The 22,768-nt window shown below is 39.5% G+C and overlaps 1 protein-coding gene across 2 annotated transcripts in view; it reads right to left on the bottom strand.

Annotated features, from left to right (window-relative positions):
- dscaml1 (Down syndrome cell adhesion molecule like 1) overlaps positions 1-22,768 on the bottom strand; it is a 131,698-nt gene that overhangs the window by 38,060 nt on the left and 70,870 nt on the right. For both annotated transcript variants that reach the window (XM_059514764.1, XM_059514766.1), the window contains 5 exons: positions 12,139-12,285; positions 9,725-10,003; positions 7,805-8,080; positions 5,967-6,263; positions 950-1,225 (listed from right to left, as the gene is read on the bottom strand). In XM_059514764.1, the coding sequence (XP_059370747.1) occupies positions 950-1,225; positions 5,967-6,263; positions 7,805-8,080; positions 9,725-10,003; positions 12,139-12,285 (1,275 nt within the window). The remainder of the gene's footprint in view (positions 1-949; positions 1,226-5,966; positions 6,264-7,804; positions 8,081-9,724; positions 10,004-12,138; positions 12,286-22,768) is intronic.

The following is a 22,768-nucleotide window of genomic DNA, read 5'->3' as shown; positions in this document are numbered from 1 at the left end:
CCGAGGACTGGTTTGTCATGATAGATCTAAAAGACATGTACTTCCATGTCTCCATCCTTCCTCAACAAAGGAAGTTCCTGAGGTTTGCTTTCGGGGGTGAATCTTACCAACATTGGGTTTTTCTGTTCGGCCTTGCACTCTCACCCCAAACTTTCACAAAGTGTGTGGATGCTGCTCTGGCTCCACTGTGACTCCAGAGTATCCGCATACTAACTTATATCGACAATTGGCTGTCTGTAGCTCAATCGTAGTAGATGGTGGTTCGACATCGAGATGTCGTTTTTGCCTATATGAAAGAGTTAGGGTTAAAGGAATAGTTCACCCAAAATGAAAATCTGATGTTTATCTGCGTACCCCCAGGTCATCCAAGATGTAGGTGACTTTGTTTCTTCAGTAAAACACAAACTGAATTTTTTAACTCAAACCATTGCAGTTTGTCAGTCATGTGTAAGTGGTTGGGAATCACTGGTTTGATAGTCATAAAACATATACAAACAAAACCAAATTATACCCTGCAGCTCACGTTTGTCAGGTTCTACGACCTCGATATTCGTATTGCTCCGGTTTCCACCGCACGTGCTCTCATAGCTTCTTGGTCAATACGTCACCCCGTCAGTGACGTTGTATTCATCCATTGGTCTGATTGCACACACGATTCAGAGCATGGTCATTCATATATATATATATATATATATATATATATATATATAAATGCCCTGATTGACCAACCAAATAAATAAATAACTTATATTTAATGACTATATTTGTAACTTGGTATAGGACTTCATGCCTAATTTAAAATGATGAATCAACACAAATTTATCATATATCAAAACTTCAAAAGTTCAAACCTGCAAAAGTTTATTTAATTTTTTTTTTACTTGTGCCTGCTTGTGACTTTTTAAAGGGGCATTAAACATCCCCAAAATCATTAGCAGTAATCACTAACCTTTGACTGTGACGTAGACAGTCTGGCTAATGGAGAGCTGGGGTTGGATAAGCACGCTGCACAGATACGACCCCTCGTCCGCACCCTTCTGCACATCACTCAACTTCAGAGTGCCGTTCTCATACACCACCTGACGATGGTTGTCTGGCAACGGCGTTGTCCCATCTTTAAACCACTTGATGGAGTAATAGGGGTAGCCAATCACACGACAGTTAATGAAAGTGTTGCGACCAGCCACAGCTGTGATATTCCGCATGGCCCGGATACTGGGAGGACCTGCAAGAGAAATAACAGAAAGAGAGAGCGAGAGAGAGAGAGAGAGAGAGAGGAGAAAACGGAGGAAGACAAAAAAAGAGGGAGAATGTGCCAGGTAGAAAAGGGTAAATGAGAGGATTGAAAAAAGTGAATGAGAGGGAGATGGGAGACAAGGTTTTGCATGGGTATTTGGGGTAAAGAAGGGGGAAATGTGGACGGAAGAAAGGAGAAGAGCGAGTGGTGGATGGGAAGGAGGGGGTTAGAATGCTCTTGGACTTCACAGCAGAGAATGTGGTGTGTATCTACTGTTTCAATGTGTCTTGTACCGTATCCTTAATCATAGCTTGGCACATAGGCACATATCGTAGAGACGAACCATGCCTTTATATAATTTCAGCAATAAATGAGGTGTGTTTCTGTACCGTTAATAAGCCAAGTTAATGCAATTAATAGTAAAGCAATGTGGATGTAATCTTAACGATAAAATACTAACCTAATGTGTTTGTGTAGGCAGAGTAAAAATACAACATTACATTTGATAGCCACGTCCCAAAACACACATTTAAAGGATTGAGGACTGCGAGAACAGAGGCCTTAGAATTACTTTAGCGAAACTGTCCCATGCTAAATCAAAGAATTATGGTTGAATAGCTAAATGCTAACAGCTACTGAATAGCTTTTAACAATAAAGGCTATAATGTTGTGCTGCTTGTGTAAAGTGTAAGGTGGCGTTCACACTGAAAGCGACTTAATCATTAGAGCTCGCTGTACTTCCCTACTGAAACAGGAACAAAAAAATAAAAAGCTTATTATAAAATATAGCTTGTCAGGTCAGGCTGGTCTGTTTTGGTGGCTTTGGGGTACTTTTCAGCATTTAAGTACAGCTTAAACAGGTAAACACAATGTTAGTTAGGCTAGGAGATTAGTTAAGCAAGATTCAACTAATTAAAGCTGGCAAAACATCTTTATGCAGAAAATCTAGTTCATGCATTCATGACCTCTAGACTGGACTATTGTAAGGCACTACCAAGTGGTTGTTCTGCGTGTTCAATAAACAGTTAATCCAAAATGCAGCTGCTAGAGTTCTTATCAAGTCAAGAAAATATGATCATACCACCCCAATTTTACAATCTCTACACTGGTTACCTATTAAGTTCTGTATCGATTACAAATAATTGCTACTTACTTATAAGGCCCCAAATGGTTAAGCTCTAGTGTACTTCTAGAGCCAGTCTTCTATCAAGCTACAATCCATCACACTATTTAAGGTTGCAAAACTCTGAACTTTTGGTAAGACCTATGATAGGCAAAGTCCACAAAAAGAGAGCATTTTTGCATTTGACTCCTAAACTTTGGAATAAACTTTCTGATCATGTTTGGGGCTCAGACACACTCTCTCTGTTTAAATCTAGATCAAAGACATATCTCTTTAGAAAAGCATTCACACAATGCATCTCATAACCTGGTACTCCAGTTGTATCTGATCAAATGCACATGATTATAAATTTCTTGAAAAGTCAAGAACAGCACCTATGCTAATTATTTTTTCTTTGTTTTTTTTTTCTTTCTACCTCGGGATGCCCACCCTAAGATAACTAGACTGCACACGCTCAAGTCTGGATCTGGCCATTTGCAAAGACATTAGACAACCTTAAGTCTGAATAAATAGAAAAAACTCCCAAATTTCCCTTACATTGTAATTATTATAATCACAGTTCAAGTGTGTTCATTGTGTTCTGCTTGAAGATATGTCATTGACTTATGTCAGTACAGTACTGACATAGTCACCTCTCAAAACAAATTACTTGTAATTGTAATCTAGAGAAATGCATCTCATGTAAAGCAGCTCTGAAATGATAAGCAATACATAATGCTCTACACAAATAAACTTGATTTTAATTAAATTAAACCTTAGGCTTGTTTTGAATGCTAGTATGCATTCCTGCTCAGTCGTGAAGGTAGTCGCTGTGCATTTGCATGAAGTTTGCTTAGATTTTTGTCGCAAATTTAGGTCTCAAGTAACTTCACCAACTTTGGGTTCAACTTGCTCTTTTGCTGCAAATCGCTGTCAGTGTGAATGCCCTTTAATGTGATTAGCATATGCTAACAGCTTCTGGTTCTTCCTAGCATAACCAGTCATTGCCGAATTTGAAAAGGTTAGTAATGTCCAATTTGTGTTTGTTTTGTTTTGTTTTCTTTTTTTGGCAAAAAGAGAAGGCTGACTTGTTCAGGACTCTGCTCTCAGATCACACACGAGGACGGAGGGGTATACAAACAAATGGATGGTGGGACACTGTGAAGATTTAAATTGCCAATGCCTGAAGATGAAGAACAAAAAGAAACAGAAAGAGACAGAATTGAGACAAGGTGGCTTAGGAGTAACTTAGGAGTAAGAAACCAGAGGAACCAGAAGAAGGATAAGACGTACTGTAGAAGGAAATTCTGTTTGCCTCAAAATGGAGGGTGAATCGGTTTATAAATCGTCGATGGGGCACATGTAGATTTTTTGCACACAACTATTCTCATCCTCTCTAACAGCCCACTCCTCATCCCTGTACCTCTCTCTTTTCTTCTGTTGCTCTCTCTCCCTTTCTCTCAGCTCAGCGTGCATTGTGCTTTGAAGTCACCACTTTGACAAGTCAACCCTGATGTATTATTCAAGAAGACTGTCGCACAGTATCCCTCTTCTCTCTTCTTCACAGTTATTCTCTGGCTGTCTTTCTATTTCTCTATTTTTCTTTTGTTCTCAAACATAATATATGAATGTATGAACTTACATAAGGAGCAAGACAGGAACTGAGCACTACTATTGTGCTGTTCACAGGAATAATGGGGCCTAATTGCTCACGGGTGCCTGTGTTTGTTAAATATTGTGTTGTGAAACGATCATCTCAAGAATAAATGCGTGTGCGTGATATGGATAATGCTGTCGGTTTTCATGAGCTTACTGTGGTCAGAGTGTATTAGTCAGGCAGTAGTGTTTTAAGACTATGAATGTGTCAGTGAGCATTGGTATCATTCGGCGTGTGTGCGCAAAACTGTTGCTCCCTGGCACAGGGTCTCATTCTCACCGCAAAGATTGTTCTGGCATGTCTTCTTAAAGCAGACAGATATGTCATAACTGAACATTTCAGAGATCGAGAGAGAGGAAGAGAGGGTGTATTCAACAGGCCTGTCAACACAACTCAATATCACTCTTAGTCTGAGGCTCAGAAGACACACCCATGGACCACCCACAGTCCATTCACTGACCATCTGATGCATAATATGCACAAAGCTGTCTTGATCTTGCAAACTAAATCTGATTCACTGACTGAATGCAACTTTAAGAGCAATAGCGCACTGGGATTTATCTGTCTGACTGGAAGTCTTTGTATGCAAGGTATTGGGTTGATAGAACAAGTGATTCAGTGGATAAAATTATTACTGGAATTTTCAGTGTTTGCGAGGTAAGTGGTTTCAGATATATAAAATATATTCAAGGTCAGACGTACCAAAAAAATATTATTATTATTTTTTTTTTTTGAGGCATCTAGGTAACCATGAGTAGAATGTTGAATTCAATTTTGTGTAATAATCATTACTCATTGCTAATATAAAGATGGTAGTCTATCATAGTCTATATACATTTGCCACTGTTCCTCTTGGAATTTCCATGACGGTTTAACATTGGCATGAAATTGATCCTATCTACTTTCTAAATGTGTTCGTCCACAAAAATTACATAACTTGATGATAACTCGACATAACTTGATTTTCTGGGGAAACAAAAGACTTCTCTCTGGTGATGTATACCAGACTTCTCAGCATCATTTAGTCCATTTAAACACAATCCATCCATAACTGACGACAAGTTTTCATTTCATTTTTGAGTAAAACAGACACAATTCAAAATCCTAACAATGACTGATGGTTACAAATTAAGTACCTGGAGTACATACATTTTCAATAGTACATATAGAATAAGAGAGGAAAAAAGAAGAAATCACAAATTATAATAAGAAAACATCTACGTTTTCTTTCATTTCATCTCTACTTTAAATGCTGTTTTTTCCACTGGCCTTTTATTGTGGTGTCTTCTAATCGTCTATCTTCTAATAATAATAAAAACACTTCTAAACTACACATAAAATTGAGCTGTGATCAGTCATATTTCGTATTACTTTGAGTTTTTCTTCACCTTTCAATCCTCCTCTCTTCTTTTAGAATTTTTTTTGAGTTTTTAAGTATTTTTTCCTCACATTTCTACCCTTATACACTGTTTCTACTTGTCTTCTGTCCTCTCAGTCTGGATTCTTAGCTGACGTGTCTCTTTTCTGTTTTGGCGTGCTGGCATCTTCCTTCTGCCAGATCTCCACTCTGTCCCAGAACAGCCAGGACACCACACGTGTGCCAGCCAGCCGGCGACATCGAGACAAAGACACCGTGTATGTGTGAAAGAGAGGAACAAAGACTCCGCAGATGGAGAGACAAACAGGAGAAGTGGAAAGATACAGAGAACACAAACGGGTGATCTGACAGTGGAAAGAATGAGAAAACGCACAGGTGACAGCACTGTGATGAACAAACAACATAAGACGCTCCACCCACACACATACACCCAATCACCAACCCCACCCACATACATAAACAATGACACTTGAGTTGATAGGAAGCGATGATATATGGAATTGAGATGAGGTGGAGGAATTCAGGGGTCAAGGGGTCGGGGAGGTGGCGGGTGATAACCCTAAATGTCTGAGATTGAAAAGTAGACAGGCACCTCTTACGTTTATGCGCGCTTGGTACTCGGCGCTACCGGCCGAGTTGCGTGCGGCGCAGCGGTACACGCCCCCGTCACGGATCTGGGGGTTGGTGACGTTGACGTGCGAGACAGTGGAGCCGTCGGAGAGCGTGTACTGGCTGGCCCGGTGCGCCGAGTCCCGCGCTACCGGCTCGTCGTCCAACGTCCAGGTAATGGTGGGGGGTGGAGCGCCTTTGGCCGCGCACATGAGAGAGAAGGGCTCGCCAGGGGCTACTACGCGCTCACTGAAAGACGAGACAATCCGTGGGGTGCCGTCTAACAGAAAAAAGAGAGCAGAATACAGATAGAAGATATAAGAATCTTTGAATTGTGCATTGCTGAAATGTTTCCTTCATAAGAACAGCTAAATTTATCAAGAGGAGTTCAAAAGTGGTCAATTTTATGTCACTAATGTTGTCTTGCCTCTGAATTACTCTGTGTCCTTACCAGATCTAATGTGGAAAAAGCAAGTAATGTTGAGTGTGTTTAAATTAAACCAATAAAAACTGAATTCTTGAATATTTAGTCTAAAATCATTAATCATTTTTCATTTAATTTCATATATATGTACAATATATTAAACACAAAATATGTTCTGCTGTTGCTTTGTGCAGTGTTTCACATTAATTAAATGGTTAGTTCACCCAAAAATTTAAATTAGCCCGTGTTTTACTCACCCTTAAGGCATCCTAGGTGTATATTATTTTTCCTTTGAGAATAATCCAGTCGGAGTTATATTGTCCTTGCTTTTCCAAGCTTTATAATTGCATGGGCGAGTGTTTTTGTTCAACGGTCCAAAAGTCAAATAATCGAATAAAACGTATTCATCCATATTAAAACATGTCTCACACAGCTCTGGGGGGTGAATAAAAACCTCCTTTAGCAAATGTATGCGTTTTTTAAAAAACTAAATATTCATATTTAAAACGATACAAACAATTTTGTGTAACTTCAGCTAACTATCGTATGCACATTCACAAAAGACTGCCTTTCCGGCAGATGGCGCTGGACATAGGCGTAGAAACATGAGTGTGTGAGTCCCGTGAAAACCAATGTTTGTTTACAGGAGCAAAGGAAGAAAAGTTTCCTTACTTTGCTAAAGGGAAACCACTCTCCTCTTGGCTTATATCAAAATCCTCCAAAAAATGTCTTCACAAATCCTCATTTTGTACTTCTCATTTGTGACCAGTGTTTTGTTTTGTTCTCTCTTTGTCAAGCAAGCTCACCACTAATCACTGACACGTGCGCTATGCCTACATTATACATCCTAATTCAACCACCGTAACTGCTTCCGCCTACAAAAGTTAGCCGAAAGTGAAAGACGTGTTTATATTGTTTTAAATATGTATATTTTTCTTACAAAAATAGATTTGCTACACGATGCCTATGTTCACCCCTCGGAGACATGTGAGGAATGTTTTACTATAGATGGATGTGCTTTATTTGACTACTTTTGGACTGTTGAACAAAAACGCCCACTCATGCCATTATAAAGCTTGGAAGAGTAAGGGCAATTTTTAATGTAACTGTGATTGGATTTTTCTGAAAGAAAAAAGTCATGTGCAGCTAGGATGTCTTGAGGATGAGTAAAACATGGACTAATTTTCGTTTTTAGGTGAACTAACCTTTTAAGGACAGCAAAATTACCTATTATTGAAAAAATCTTGTAGTGGTTGTTTAGGACACTGTGTAACTCGCTTAAAAGTCATAGTAATCTAAATTTGGAACACTGATGTCCAAAAGTAAATGTACACTGCAGAGTTAGAATCAGAACCACAACCTTCAGCACTATCCCATTATCCACTTTTTCCACTCACCCTCAAGCAGTATAATGGAGAAGTCCTGTGCGGTCTGACCCTTGCGGGTGGCAAAGCACTGATATGCCCCTGAGTGTCTTTTTTGGGCTGCCGTGATGAAGAGAGTCTCGTTGTGGGCTCCCTGGATGGAGAAGTGCTGGTCAGGCACAATGGGTTCTGTGTTGCGAAACCAGGAGACGGTGAAGTGGGGCGAGCCCTGAACGGCACAGGACAGAATCACTGTGCTGCTGATGCCTGTTTTCAGGTTCTTAGGGGACAATGTGACTCTCAGAGGCTCTGTGGAGAAAGAAAAAGTCAGAGTGAAAAATATTATTTGAGTATGAGGGTAAAGTTTCAAAATTATGGTGTCTAGATAGATAGATAGATAGACAGACAGACAGACAGACAGACAGACAGAGAAAATGTCAGTGAGCAATAAGGCAGCTGGTGTTATGTGCTGGAGGCCTCTGTGTGTGATGGTGTGAGTGTCTGGGCATGTATCTGTGTGTGTGTGTGCCCTCCTCCCCTCCTGTTCTGTCAGAATCTGTGTGAGCACATCGGTGTGATGTGCCCAGTGGCTAAACGTCCAAATGTCCACCCCACCTCCCCTTCCTCTATTCCCCTCTACTTTCATATTAAGACTCCAGCCAATACCATCCCACTGGTCTAAGATCCAACCCCAAGCCTGCTGGAAAACACACACATTTCTGGTGGAACAGGGCTCAGACTGGAGAGGCCAGAACAGTCTTCCTGTCCTCTCATATTACTTTCTTTTTAAGTCAACAAGAAGGTGGCAGAGGCCGACCAGTGTGCCAACATCTCTTAAACCCACATGTGCTTCTTGCTTACTCAATACCTGGTATACTCCTTTTGATATCTCTCTCCCTATGACACAGGGGATCGGGGGCAATAGATGATGGACCAACATGACCTCGACCCTCTCCTTTGGATGAAAAAGTATGGATATTCCAGGACTTTGTAAGAGATAGACCAACAATTCACTCCATACACCCTTATACAGTAAGTGACCCAGATCCACTGGTTTCAAGGTTTTAATTATTGGGTCAAACCTTCTACAGAAATATGAAAAGTAAGTACTCCCATAGGACAAGCCAAAACCCTGAGGCAAATGTCCTCATCCCTGTTCAGGAAGAACAACCATCCTGTAGAGCTTAGTTTTATCTCCCAATAAGCCTTAGCCAGCTAATCAATTCCCTTGGGTTTAGTTGACAATTGCATGTATGTTCATTGGAAGCAAGGTTAGAACTAAATGTACAGGAGGGTTGATCTCTTGGAGAAAGGATAAGGACACCTGCCATACGATTTTGATTTCTGCTTTGGGGAATAGACTAGGTGACTTTGGAGTTGGAGATGTTGCTGGACCTTTTGTTAGTTCTTAAAGTACATAAAAGTAAAAAAAAAACATCATTATAATCCTAGTTTTACTGTAGGTTGAAAAAAAGATGTTGACACCCCAACCAATTACTTTTCAATAGGAATGTTGTTCCTGCACAATGATGTTGATCCAGGAATATGTCCTACTTCATGGAATGAAATGGCTGATAAGATTCTGCCAAGTAGGACATATTCCTAGATATTTAGTTGTTTCTGAAAGAAGATTTCAAGTAGCAAACAAAATTCTTACTCCATTATTAGGCTCATAAGAGTGTTGTTTAAGGTCCACTCACAGCCCTATATGCCTAACTTTAAAATCCAAGTTCAAATGAACGTTGGGACCTACAAGGACATTGATACAAAGACCATATCTTGCTTCAATCTATGTCAAGGTGAAGATAACTTGGAACTTTTGAAAAGCTTGTCTTTTTCCCTCACCAGCAGTTTATTGGTGACGTCTTTCATCATTTACTCCTAGCATATAACTAGTCCCTCTTCTTGTACCTCCCCTCTTTCCCCTTTGCCCTTTATATATTTTCTCCTCACCGATGACATTAAGGTGTCCTGTGACCTCTTTGGAGCCAAAGCTGTTGGTGACTTCACAGATGTAGTTTCCAGAGTCTTCCAGACGGAGATCACTGATTGTGAGACCAGTTAGTCGCCGTGTCCAGCGGGAATCAGCAGGAAGCGGCCTCCCATCTTTCAACCAGCGGATTGTGGGGTTGGGGTAACCGGAGGCGATGCAGGGCAACTCTATGCTTCGCCCCACTTGTACTTCTCCTGACTGGAAACTGTCCATTACAGAAGGCTGGGTTTCAGTGGGGTCTAAGGACAGAAAAAGTTCTTTAAAAAAGACCAAGCAATTCTTGCCAATTAATATATAGTCCTTTACATACATAAGCCTTAATCCTTTGAACGATATGGTCCCACATATGGGATTTTTATTTGTGTGTCCCTGGGAGTATGGTCCCACATATGGGATTTAGAATGTTCGGTGACATTAAATAACTGCCAAATTCAAACTGCGTTGTCACGCGTTGGCTGGCGCTGAGCCAGACGTGCACTGCTCATCATATTATCACAACTATGTAGTGTTCTTAACCACATAATGCATATTTTAGGTTTTCAGACATCTAAATACACATAAGTACTAGTAAAACAATACATTTAGAGATTGAAAAATACACACATATGTTTATGTAAGTAATAGTAACAATCCATTTAAATTTAATTTGCATATGTGTTTTATTCATATCAGATACACACGGAGTAAGTAATTATTAAGTTCACGCTATTATTCACCCAGTTCACCGGCCACTTATTACTTGTATTTCGGGAGAAACTGATGAGTTCACGTGCTGTAAATCTGACTGACAGGACTCTCTGACCTGCAGCGCAAGGTCTGTATTTGGGGAAGTCGTGGCCTAATGGCCTAACCTTCTGAGTATGGGTCACCATACTTGGCTGAATGTCATGTCACTTTAAAACAAACATGGCAGCACCCATCTCACATTACAGATCAAGATCATTTAGAAAGGTTTTTAAACGACCAAACACACGCATTTACACATATTTGTGAATCAGAATATCAGATTGTTCATGACCTGGTATGCACATTTGTGAATGTTCTAAAGAAAATAAAAAAATAAAAGCGATCCATCTGTCATTCAGTGTTATTTTAGCCGCGGTGTGTCACGTGACAAGCCTGATGCGTCATCATGGAAACATAAAGAATATTTTAAACTCACCACTGAAAAGGTTAAAGCTACAGTAGCAAAACTGCACAATTAATGTTCTGATAAGTGGAAGAAAATGCTCATGTCAAACAAAATTACAGCTATTTTTTATTTAAGAACCATTTACTAACATCATAAGTAGTTAATATTATATTTAGAAATGAATTTCATAAATTAGGATTACAATGCTATTTCTCAAAGAAATGTTCTGTATCCAAGATGGTAACAAATCCAAATGTAAGAATATGATTAGTCGGTCCCTCCAGGATTTTTGCAGCTTGAAATGACTCTGAGATGTCTATTTAATGTCTGTATTTACATATTTAAGATGTATTTTTAAGAGTGCTTGCTCATCTGCAATAAGTCTCATGTTCACTGTCAGATGTCAAATAGACATTTATTAGACTACATGTAAAACTGCTTCTGAGACGTTTATCAGAGTACAGAGCAGATGATTCCCAGATCTTTAGCAGACGTCTTACAGATGCACACACACACACACACACACACACACACACACACACACACACACACACACACACACACATATAAATATATATATACATATATATATATATATATATATATATATATATATATATTAGGGAGTGGAAATGGCCTATAAGTACTTTTCTGCAGCCATCTATTAGTGGTAATTAAATATATATTTTTATTTTTAAATAATTGTTTGCTTTCCTACATTATGAAACTTTTAGTTTTAATACATGGGGGGAAATCTATGAAGTATAAATAAATATTGTCACATTAAAAATAACTTTCAAATTCAGTAATACTTAAAGCTTTAAAGTGCTGAGGAAAGTTGTGTGAAGCACTCGAAAACATTAGACAATGTCTGTTTTTCCTGTAGTTTTACTATGTTAAATCAGTGGTGAACGGTGGTGAAGATTTGTGTTTATTGAACAATGTTTTTCCTGATTTCCACATCAGTGGCGTTTGTTCTGGTATCTGTAGCTTTAACAGAATTCTGAATGTGCATTGCAATGACGTCACGGGATGAGTTTAAGCCCAAATTCTGTGGAAAATTTGCGGTAATTACGAAAATTTGTTACCTTTTGTGAAAATTGCAGAGTTTGCTTGATTTTGCGATAAATTCAGCGATCGCAAAATCACAAAATCCTGGAGGGACTGATTAGTGCATTATGATTGACAAATATGACAAAGATGTGTCAACTACCCAGCAAACTGATATACCCACATACTCACCCAGCACAGAGAGACGAGCCCCATTGCTCTGTCTGGTTTCTCCGCTGTACTTGTGCTTGGTGATGCAGCGGTAGGTAGAGAGGGCATCCTCTTTCTGAACGTCAGATATGTAGAGGGCCCCATATGATGTCAGGAAAAACCTGTTACCTGAAGAGAGAGGAGATCAGAGGATATGCACATTGATTTCATTTGCCGACAAAAAGACAATTTTAAAAAATCTATTTAGTACCAACTTCATATGCAACTCTTCAACCACAGATCAGTTGTTCTATTCAGAATCCATCATTAAACCTTTACACAAATCCACAAGTTATAACTGGTAAAAAAAAAAAAAAACACCAACAAAAAAACACAATTGGAGTTACAAATCATCCAGAAATATTTATAATCACCACATTCAAAAACCAACACACAGTTTTGAAGGACACAGCAGGTAATCCATTACAAAGTAAGTAAGAGAGAGAGTTTTAATATTTAATGTGCATGTTATTGTAACAGTATATTACTGTCATGGTCACTTCACATCAGCGAGGCCTGACTCTGATTTATCTGTACATTCATGAAGGCTGTATTTTACAATGCTGCACTCACCCAGAAACCAGAAGTGTGTGAATGCTTCTCTTTCCCTTTCAGTCTTTTTTATTCAATTCGGTACATTTAAGCTGTGAATGTTTTCTGACACAAAAGACTGAAAATTCACAAATAAGATGTTCTATGTACTGATTGTATGTGTGTTTGTTTTAGAATTCATATACAAACTATTTGGATTCAAACTAATGATATAAGGTTCTGAATTGTTTCTCCTTGGGGGCAAAATTTTCTTCTTAGGTTTATATCCTGAGAAACATCATAAGAAACATATAAGAAGAGGTTGATACTTAATAAAAAAAAAAAAAAAAACGAGAAGTACAAGCAATATAATTTTCCTTTGGGATGACTTAGGTGTATGTAGAGTGTGTGTGTGTTCTGCTAAACTGCACACCCTGGACACAATAACAACAGCAAAGTATGTCAGTGTGTGAGAACAGTCAGTCAGTCCCTGTGTGTGTGTGGGTGTGTGTGTGTCCTAGTTTCTCCAGGCAGGCAGGGATTGTGGATTGGGCCAACCGCACCATTATGAGAAAACTAACTGAACTAGAAATATAAAAAGTCACAAAACACACTCTTTCTGACACAGACACAGATATAAACACCCTTTAAGAACAAACCTTTAGCTATAGGCCAACATCTGGAGTCATGTCCACACTGTGACTCAATAAAAACGTGAAGATGTCTTTATATATTTATGGTGAGGTATCATTAGTTGACTGCCATGTGTCTTATTTATCCCTCTATATTAGGACACACTTGTGTATTCAAAACTCACTCAACATTTCTAAAGAAAGCAAGATTACCCTGTGGGAAGAAACTGTGTGTGTGTGTGTGTGTGTGTGTGTGTGTGTGTGTGTGTGTGTGAAGGATGGCGATCGATGCATTTTATGGCTCGAGAGCTTCATCCAACGCAGATTTATGAAAGCGGAGAGGACAGGCTTGACTCGGCAGCCCACACACACACTCCATCACTATAACAAGCAGCTCACTCACTCACACACACACACACATACACACACACACACACACACACACACACACACACACACACACACACACACACACACACACACACACACACACACACAGATAGTAGCTACAAACAAAGACAATGGCTGGAAACAAAGCTAAATTCAGTGTGCATCTGTGTGAATGTCATGGCCATGTGATAAGACAATGAAATTAAGTATGTGCGCACAGCATTGGCTGTGTGTGTATGGATGCGTGATTATTTGCGTCACAAAAAATATATTGCTGAATGAATACTCGTACGACAGCTAAGCAAGTGCACACGTTGTGTGTGTACAGACATTAAAGTGTCTGTGTGGGTATTGTTGTCATGCTGAGTGCTAGGCTCGGCAAACTGTAATTTAAGAGTTGGCCCTTACGCTTCAACCTGCATATTAAGCCTTACAGGATAATATGCACTTGGTGACTTTAACCCCCTACAACATCAGTGCAACGCTGTCACAACATTTCACCCAGAGAGAAAGACCAGGGAGGGAGAGAGAGTGAGCAAAAGAGAGGTAGTCAGTGAGTAGTTTTGGTTTAATCGCAGTCACTTGAATCTTTCTCATTGTGAAGACTGGCTAATTAAATATCAGCAGTCACATGAGCAGCCTCTCCCTCTTTTTCTTTTTTACAGCCTTTTTTTCTTAGCTGTAAAATTATTGCACAAATGAAATATTAAACTGATAAAAATTGTCATCATTTCCTCATGTTTTTCCAAATCAATTTCTTCTGAGGAACACAAAAGAAGACATTTTGCGTAATGTTCACACTGTTCTTTTCTCTAATCTAAATAAGTAAATCAAAGCAAAATTATAGCTTTGTGTGAAGAGCAGTCAAATAATTGGTATACATTTTACATTTTTACAAATTAGTGGCTAATGCATATGATTTTGTCTGTTACTTGTATTTTTTATTTTGACCTTAAAAACTAAAATGAGGAAGAGGAATGGCACGGGGAAATGCTGCACATCATATTCAAATCAACACTGTCCATATGAGCACCAAAGCCACTGCTTAGCAATGGTTCCAACATCTTAAATGTATTTTATTTCGGCACTGCCTTTTGCTTGTCAGAACAGAGCAAATGCCTTTATGTGTGTGACTGTACATACAACTTCATTACTTCTACATTTGACTTCACAGAAGAAGTAACCCACTGGGTGTACAGGTTTAAAAATGGAGATAGATGGATTAAAAGAGAGCCAGACAGCGCTATGCACATATTAGTCCCACGTCACCCTGCTATCAGTTCTGTTTGGGAGTGCAGATCAATTCTTGTCTAGTCTTCCTTCACCTTGAGGTGTGTTTCACAAGTGCACACTTACATATTAGCTGAAGTATAGTAATGTGTATTTGGCGTGCTGTCCAGGGAAGGGCTCCGAGCTCGGGAATGGCCTGAATCCAGAGTACCCCAATGGATCAAGGTAAGTCTGCTGTATTTTTACCACTTGGTGTTGATTAACTTGAGTGCGCCCTTCTTGTGTTATAAGGCTATCTGACTATCTATAAGTATCTGACATGTTCCTTCCGAACTTTGTTAATAAAACATCATGTATGTGTGTGAATGTAGGATTAGAAGGGGCATGTAAGGTCAGTCTGAAACAAGGGCTTGATTGTATCTTCCACACACATACAGGGTTCTGTGGTAGTGCTAGAGTGTGTGTGGGCAGCCTGGGGCATCATGTCAGACCGATGGAAGAAAAAAAAAAATATGGAATTGGATTTATGTGTGGAGCATGGCAACCTTCCAGTTACATCTCACTCTACACAGACTCCCAAAGGCCAGAGAAAACACTCACACACACATAAAGAGAAAAGAGGTTTGTATACATGTTCAAGAATGTGTGTTTTGTTACAGGATGTCAGGAGGGCAGGCGGATTCTCTCTCTCTCTCTCTCTCTCTCTCTCTCTCTCTCTCAGCACAGGACTGTATGAGTTTAAAATCTGGTCTAAAAATAATACCCTCCCGGAAGTAAATCTGCCATTTTCCTGCCATCATTTTCAAGGTAAAAAAGAAACAGAATAAAAGAGGATATGAATAGTAATGTTAAACACACAACAGTGTGGAAAATAGAACAACAACAAAAAGAAAATCGTAACATGCGGATGCCAGGAGAGGAAGGGGTGGAGAATGACAGAATGACAACAGAAGGAGACGCTCACGAGATGAGAGAAGAGAAATACCGAAATATCCCAAATAAAAAAAAGAGAAAGAGACAGTTGGAAGGAGAATGCGTGATGACAGAACGATAGACACAGAAAGATGGAGAGAGAGTAAAACAAAAAGAGAGGGGTGTGGGCTGAAGCTGTTGTTGAATTTGCTCTAGGAGCTCCCATGCAAATGATGGCGCAGCTGCAATGCTAACGAGGACCGGGTTTCAAACTGTTCGGCCCATTACTTATTAATGCTCTGCGTCTCTTCCCCCTCCCTCTTTCCCTCTCTCGCTCCACTTTTCCCTCTCTCGCTCGCTGTTGCTAGGGCCCCTGCGTTCACGTGACGTGGGTTAGGGGGCGCTGCGGTGGCATGTGCAAAAAACGGAGCTAGAGAAAGAGGGAGGGATGATGGGAAGACTGGCGAGGAGGGGTGTATATGGAAGGGATGCTAATGCTCGTTTGTTCGTTAAGCCACAAACGGGCTACCAGGGCACACGCGGAGAGCCTGGCACACGGGAGAGACAGGCCAGCCGGTGCTCTGATTGGCTGCGGGTGGGACTCAACGTCATGTCAATGCAGAATACCGTTAACGAAGGAGAGCTGACAAAAATCAAGAGAGCTAAGAGAGCAAGAGGGATCAAAGATAAAAACAATGTCACCAAGTGAAGGAAGACAGTCGGGGATGGGACAGAGAACGAGAGATGGAGCAAAAAAGACTCTATTGTCGACTTTTTCACGCTCAAACACACGCTCAAACACATGCTGCACTGCTGGTTTTGTAAGAAAACCTCAAATGAACCTTCTTTGACGCAATATGCCGTATCCAGAGATGACTCTAGAGTTTCCAATCACCTGGCCTTGTCTTATAACAAATCACAACAATGCATTTTTTGAGGAAGCTGTCTAGATCATTTATAAAATGAACTGGATATAACATCTGACAGTTCTAGACCTCGACTGGTCAAACATCTTTGAAGTGAAACACTTGCTTAACACCTTCCATGTACAGTGTGACTGCACAGCACTCTTACACCATGTCTAAATTATCTATTTTTGACATACTCATGTGCTACTTTCAACAACAGTACAATTGGATTTGAAATTTTTGTTTGACATTCAGTATAGACAGTCTCAAACTTGCAACAGAACAAGGGTGGTACACAGTGTAGACAAGGTTTTAGTGACCAACTATTAAGCTTAGTCTGCATGTCAGGAACTACTGTATCTTCTTGTTGAAGGATGGCACTAAATTAATTTTCCAATATCATTTTATGCCTGTAATTGTTTCAATTTAATCATTCCAGTTATTCAATAAGGCACTGGAGTTGTGCTACACTTTGAATTTAGTCTTGACTGAAGAGGTTGCTCCCCTGTATGTCATGCCTTACGATGCCCTTTAGCTCTGACTATATACACATATAGTGTTCTCTCTTGTACTTTACTGATGCAGAGAGTTTGCAGGTACATTTGGGAAAGGAAGCAGAATTCTTTAGCCAATGCACCACATATTTCTTGTGCCTTTCCCTGCATCTACCTCTTCTCTCTATTTCCCTGCTGTCACTCTTTTCTTCCCACCCACTCTTGTCCAACTTCAGGCTGTGTTCTCATTTTGTGCTGTTCTTTAGCTCCTGCTGTTCTCCTTATCTCCGTACTCCAACCTTCCAACTAACTGTTCTTCAGAAGCCCAATCACATATGAGTGGGTGACCTCTTTGCAGATATGTTCACACAGTAACAGAACACAGTAGTTACTCCCATATTTGAGTTGCATTCCAACCTGTCCTCCAACCAATATGCCCATATAGGTTGTTTATCCATATCCCTGAAATACGACTCATCAGAGCGTATACTAAAATTGTGCCCCTATCAGGAACAGGACATTTTCAAATTAATGTTTTGTACTCTTTTATTTGCACTATAATTCCGGTTTTGTGTAGCTCAGTTGGTAGAGTATTTCGTTATATGACAATATGTAATTATGCAATCATGGGTTTGATCCGAGAGAATGCACATGATCATAAAATGTATATGCTCTATAAATCATAATTTTGCATGATTTCTGTGAGGGGTAGGTTTAGGGGTGAGGTTAGGTGTGGTCATTCCATCGAATAGGCCACCTAGTAAAATATGTATGAATTACTGTGAGATCGGTGTAAAAAGTACATACATTGCATTTAAACAAAGTTAAACATTTGTAATGATGTTTAACCTTCATTTCATGACGACAGATGAAACACGATACTGTCATTATTTTTAAAATGTAAATATAGGTCATAATAAGGTGCTTGCACAAATGACCTATATGGTCATTTTTTGTTGGAGGACAGGCTCTTGGATTCACATGCAGATTGGTTATTTACCCATACATTTTCAAGACTCACAACCTTATTTTTGGTGAGCCCTTGCTGTGTTAGTGTGACCACAGTGGACAACTAATTGTCTGTCATGTCCTTTAGTGTGAGAGAGCCACTCGGTGGACACGCACATCTCGTATGTGTTGCATGTTTTTATGCTTAGTTTTGGGGATAGGGGCTTTGTCATCTGAAGATTTTAGATCAAGGGGGTAAAGCTCAGTTCCTGGAGGGCCACAACACTAGTTTTCAATAAACCCTTAAGGACTTAAGTAGATGGACCAGGTGTGTTTAATTAGGGTTAAAGCTAAACTCTGTAGGGCTGTGACCCTTTAAAAAACTAAGTTTTGACCCCTGTTTTAGATCAAGTCATTCCCCTGGTTTCACAGACAGGGCTTAAGACTAGTCCTAGACTAAAATGTAAGTCTGAGCTGTTTCCACTGAAATAAACTTGCACTGACTGATCTTAAAAATATATCAGTGCCTTTTTAGTTTTAAGATGCACATCGGTAATGTTTTTTTTCTAAGCATGTTTATAAAAATTACTTAAATGTCCTAATTGATCTATGGTCTAATCCTGGCTTAGTCTAAGCCCTGTCTGTGAAACCGGGCCATTATGTTCTACCAAAGCTACACCCATCAATTTTGAGGTCTGCACTTGACTCAAATACTTCACACCAATTCAGGTAAAATAAAAGCTGCTGTTGATTAATAAAGATTTGATGGATGGCCTCTTGTCTCAATTGCACTCTTCTTGTGTCATCTGTGATAACTCTTCCCAGTTTTATGGATGCCATCCTATTTTATATTATTTAAGTTACTGCTATGGGTTAAAAGTGATTGACATACACATAATACAAGCTTGACTTGCATGTTCATATAGATAGTGTTAGAGTCAATATTCGAAGCTGCTGTGTGAACAGGACATTTTGAGTCTCACATCATTAAGTAATTGCTATTGGCAATCCCAAACACTTACAGTGTGAACAAAGCCTCTCTTTCAAAAACTCTTTTCTTCTATTTAACACTCTAGGCATCTGAAGTTGTCCCATATTCCTTGTCTTGGGTGTGTCTATGCGAGGGCCCAGGGGCAACTTAAGATTCATTCTTTGAAAATCAGACATGTAAGGCCACAAATATCTGTTTGTGTCTGTTATATTATTAGGGTTACTGGCTTGGATAGTTACCAAAGTGGAATATGCCCTATTAGTCCATCTTCATCTTCATTCTATTTTATTGTAGTGGTAACATAAAAAAAACACTTGCCCTGATAGTTTTAATGTCAAACACAACAAAGCTTTACTAGATTACATAAAACTAAGAGAGAATTTTGGATTTGCTTTCTGTGAATCAGAGAGGTCATATAAAGAGCCAGCTGTCCCCCATATAATCCACACATGCATGTTAGTATTCATCCGAGTGCCTACTCCGTCCTGGTTTGCCCTAATGACAGGACACAGGGGGCAGGCATAAAACATTGCTGAGTGTGGAGAGTTCAACTATAAACATGTGTTCCCCTCGCCACAACATGTGTGTGAGAGTCTGTATGTGTGTATGTATGATCAAAATTCTGCCATTATTGCATCGCCAAGTTCAAAGCAGAGTCCCCCCGATAAACTTAATTTGCTTTTGATACCAATGCTGTTCACACAAACATAATTATTCATGCATACACACATACACCACCACAAAAAAAAGAAAAAAAAAAACATTTTTTTTTTGTATAAATAATTGTGTAGGGATGGGGACAATATCATTGCCTTTTGGTGACTCACATACAATGATGTAACCTACAAATCTGTCTTCAGCCTGATTCATGAGCCGTAAAGCTACTTTGGCTGGAAACAGGAGATGGTCAGGTTAAGGATATAGAGATCAACCAGATGAGTAGAGAGTATTTGTATAGTATCAGAACATTTCAGAACCACAGAAAGCGACAATTTGCCATATGGCTGCTCCAGTTCAGCACCTTGGACAGCTGCAGACCATGGCGCTGTCCACAACACAGTCTCTTTTACACAGAAACAATGGAACAGAGGTATATCGCAACTAAAACACAACACTGCAAAAATCTTAACCTCACTATGCCACATCATGTTACACCAGGCAGTGGAGATGCCCAAAGGGTCGCCGTGAATACGCAAATTAAATAGTAATGTGACATATGGTACATGGCCACAAAGCTCAGCCCAGCAACAGTGACACAAACACTCATCTACTGCATAGGACAAAAACAACAACCTGCTTAGCCATTCAGAAAGAGGAAGGAGTGAAATAGAGGCGGGATCCATGTGTCTATATATGTCTGTCTGTTTCTCTCTGGAGAAGTGAGAGAGATGAATCTATCTGAATAGATCTATCTATCTATCTATCTATCTATCTATCTATCTATCTATCTATCTATCTATCTATCTATCTATCTTTTTCTCACACTTTTCACTCTATTCTCTGTCTCTCTCTCGCTAACACACAGACACACACACACAATACACACATCTGCAAACACATTGCAGTGTAGCCACAACACAAAATTAATTAACATTTGGCCATAGTATGGCGTGTGTGTGTCGAGGAAGTAATTAAGTTTGAACTGTAATAAAACAGCCATCCTACTAAATCTTAAGGCCTCATTGAATGCTGTGTTAACTGAACTATCTGACTGGGGTAGAATGGGAATGAACAGAGCTCCGACAGAATCAATAACACCCTCTCCCTCACTCTCTTCTGCTCCACCTCTCCCCGCTACCCATCATTTCTTTTCTTCTCCTTTATCTTGGTCGCAAAAGAAATACTCAGCGGCTGACAATAGGACATCTACACCCTCCGACAATAGCCACTCATTCCTTCATTGGCCCCCCTTTCACTATCTATGCTTATGAATGATACCTCTCCTTCATTTCAGCTCTATTCACATTCAAAGCAGAGAGAGAACAGGCAGCCTGAAGTGTCTTGTAATAATAGAAGCATATTTTGATAAAAGACGCCTGACACCTCGCAGGCTCTCAATGACAATGCAAACGTTATGTCTGAGATGCTGATGTGAGGTGGGAAGATTGTTTATCACATCTGAAGGTCAGCTCATGTAGCTATTACCGGTCTCCACCCCTCTATGAGGTTGGAGGTTGCAACCTCGTAGGGTTCTAAGAGGAACATCTTACTACTCAGGAGTCTTCTTAAACGTAAAGTAAATCCAAACATTATTTCATTTATTTGATTAATTAATTTACTCAATTCCATTCCAAACCAGTATGACTTTTCTTCTTTTGTGGAACAAGTTATTTACTATTATTATTACATAAAAATAAGGCAATTTTCATTTTTAGGCAAACGTTCCATTATTCAATTATTTTCAAATTTTGTGTTTTTTTTTATTATTAATTATTAATTATTATTATTATTATTTACTGATTAAATTTGGGTCTTATTTTACTTTCCCCTTCTTCCGAACCCTCCTCATTTCCCACACTCTTCCACCCCTTGGCCTTTCACTTTACTTATTTTCCACCACACCCTTCCTACATTCCCTTCCTTCTATGTTTCTCTCTCTTTCTCTCTCTCTGTGCAATAGTTGGAGGAGAGTGGGTTTGTGGAGGACTAATATGCTCATTAAAAAGGCATGCTTCACCATCAAATGCCAGCTGCCGCTCTTTTCCCTCCTCCTTCTATCCCTCTCCGTTTGTTACAGTGGGAAATTGTGATGCCCATGTTTAACCTCAGCTACTGCTTATGTCTGACCAAAAAAAAAAAAAAATCTATTTATCGTTCTATCTAGAAACAACCTGTTGCCAATAACATTATTACACTTTTTTTTTCATTTTCATTCTCTCTGTCTTTTTGAATCTACTTCTTCCACTTGTGTTCTTCCTGTTAAGGCCTCTCTTGTTCTCCTTCCCCTTCCTTCTTGCTCTTTTCTTTCACATTGCACCCCTTGAATATTTATGGCCATTCTAATTAGGTTGCTGAGTGTGGGAGAGGCTTTAACCAGAACTGCCAAGAAGAGAGAGAAAAGGAGAAAGGAAAAAAACGGAACTGATTCAAGGTATAGAAAAAGTACACTCTCACACACACACACACACATACATACATATACGTATAAATTTACACGTCATACTCGGGGAAAGTCGGTCATTTGTAACGCTCTCTGCCCTATTTACATATACACAGCCCTGAGTGAGAAGCAGCAGTCTGCCATTACTGTTTTCTTGCTGAAGCAGCTGGAGATGCATTGTCAGTGCCAAAGAGCCATTAAAAGTGTTGTGTATTGGAATGCACCAATGAACATGAGAGTCTCTATTGACCACTGAGGAAACGGTGGTTAAATTTCTTTTTAGAAGGAAATGTCCTGGAAAAAAAAAGAAGAAAAGTCCTATATGTTTGTGCTAACATTTTACGCTGGACTGCCTCACAAATGAGGGTCAGTTTAGTGCTTAAGTTGTGCAAAGATTGCTGCTAAAAGAGGGATCGATACCATCGCTTCATGCGCAAACATCTAGACTCCAGACAAAGTAAGCATCATGCCTCATA

The sequence above is a fragment of the Carassius carassius genome, chromosome 28 (genome assembly GCF_963082965.1).
Source record: "Carassius carassius chromosome 28, fCarCar2.1, whole genome shotgun sequence".
NCBI classification, from domain to species: Eukaryota; Metazoa; Chordata; class Actinopteri; order Cypriniformes; family Cyprinidae; genus Carassius; species Carassius carassius.
This window is presented reverse-complemented; position numbering and strand designations above follow the sequence as displayed.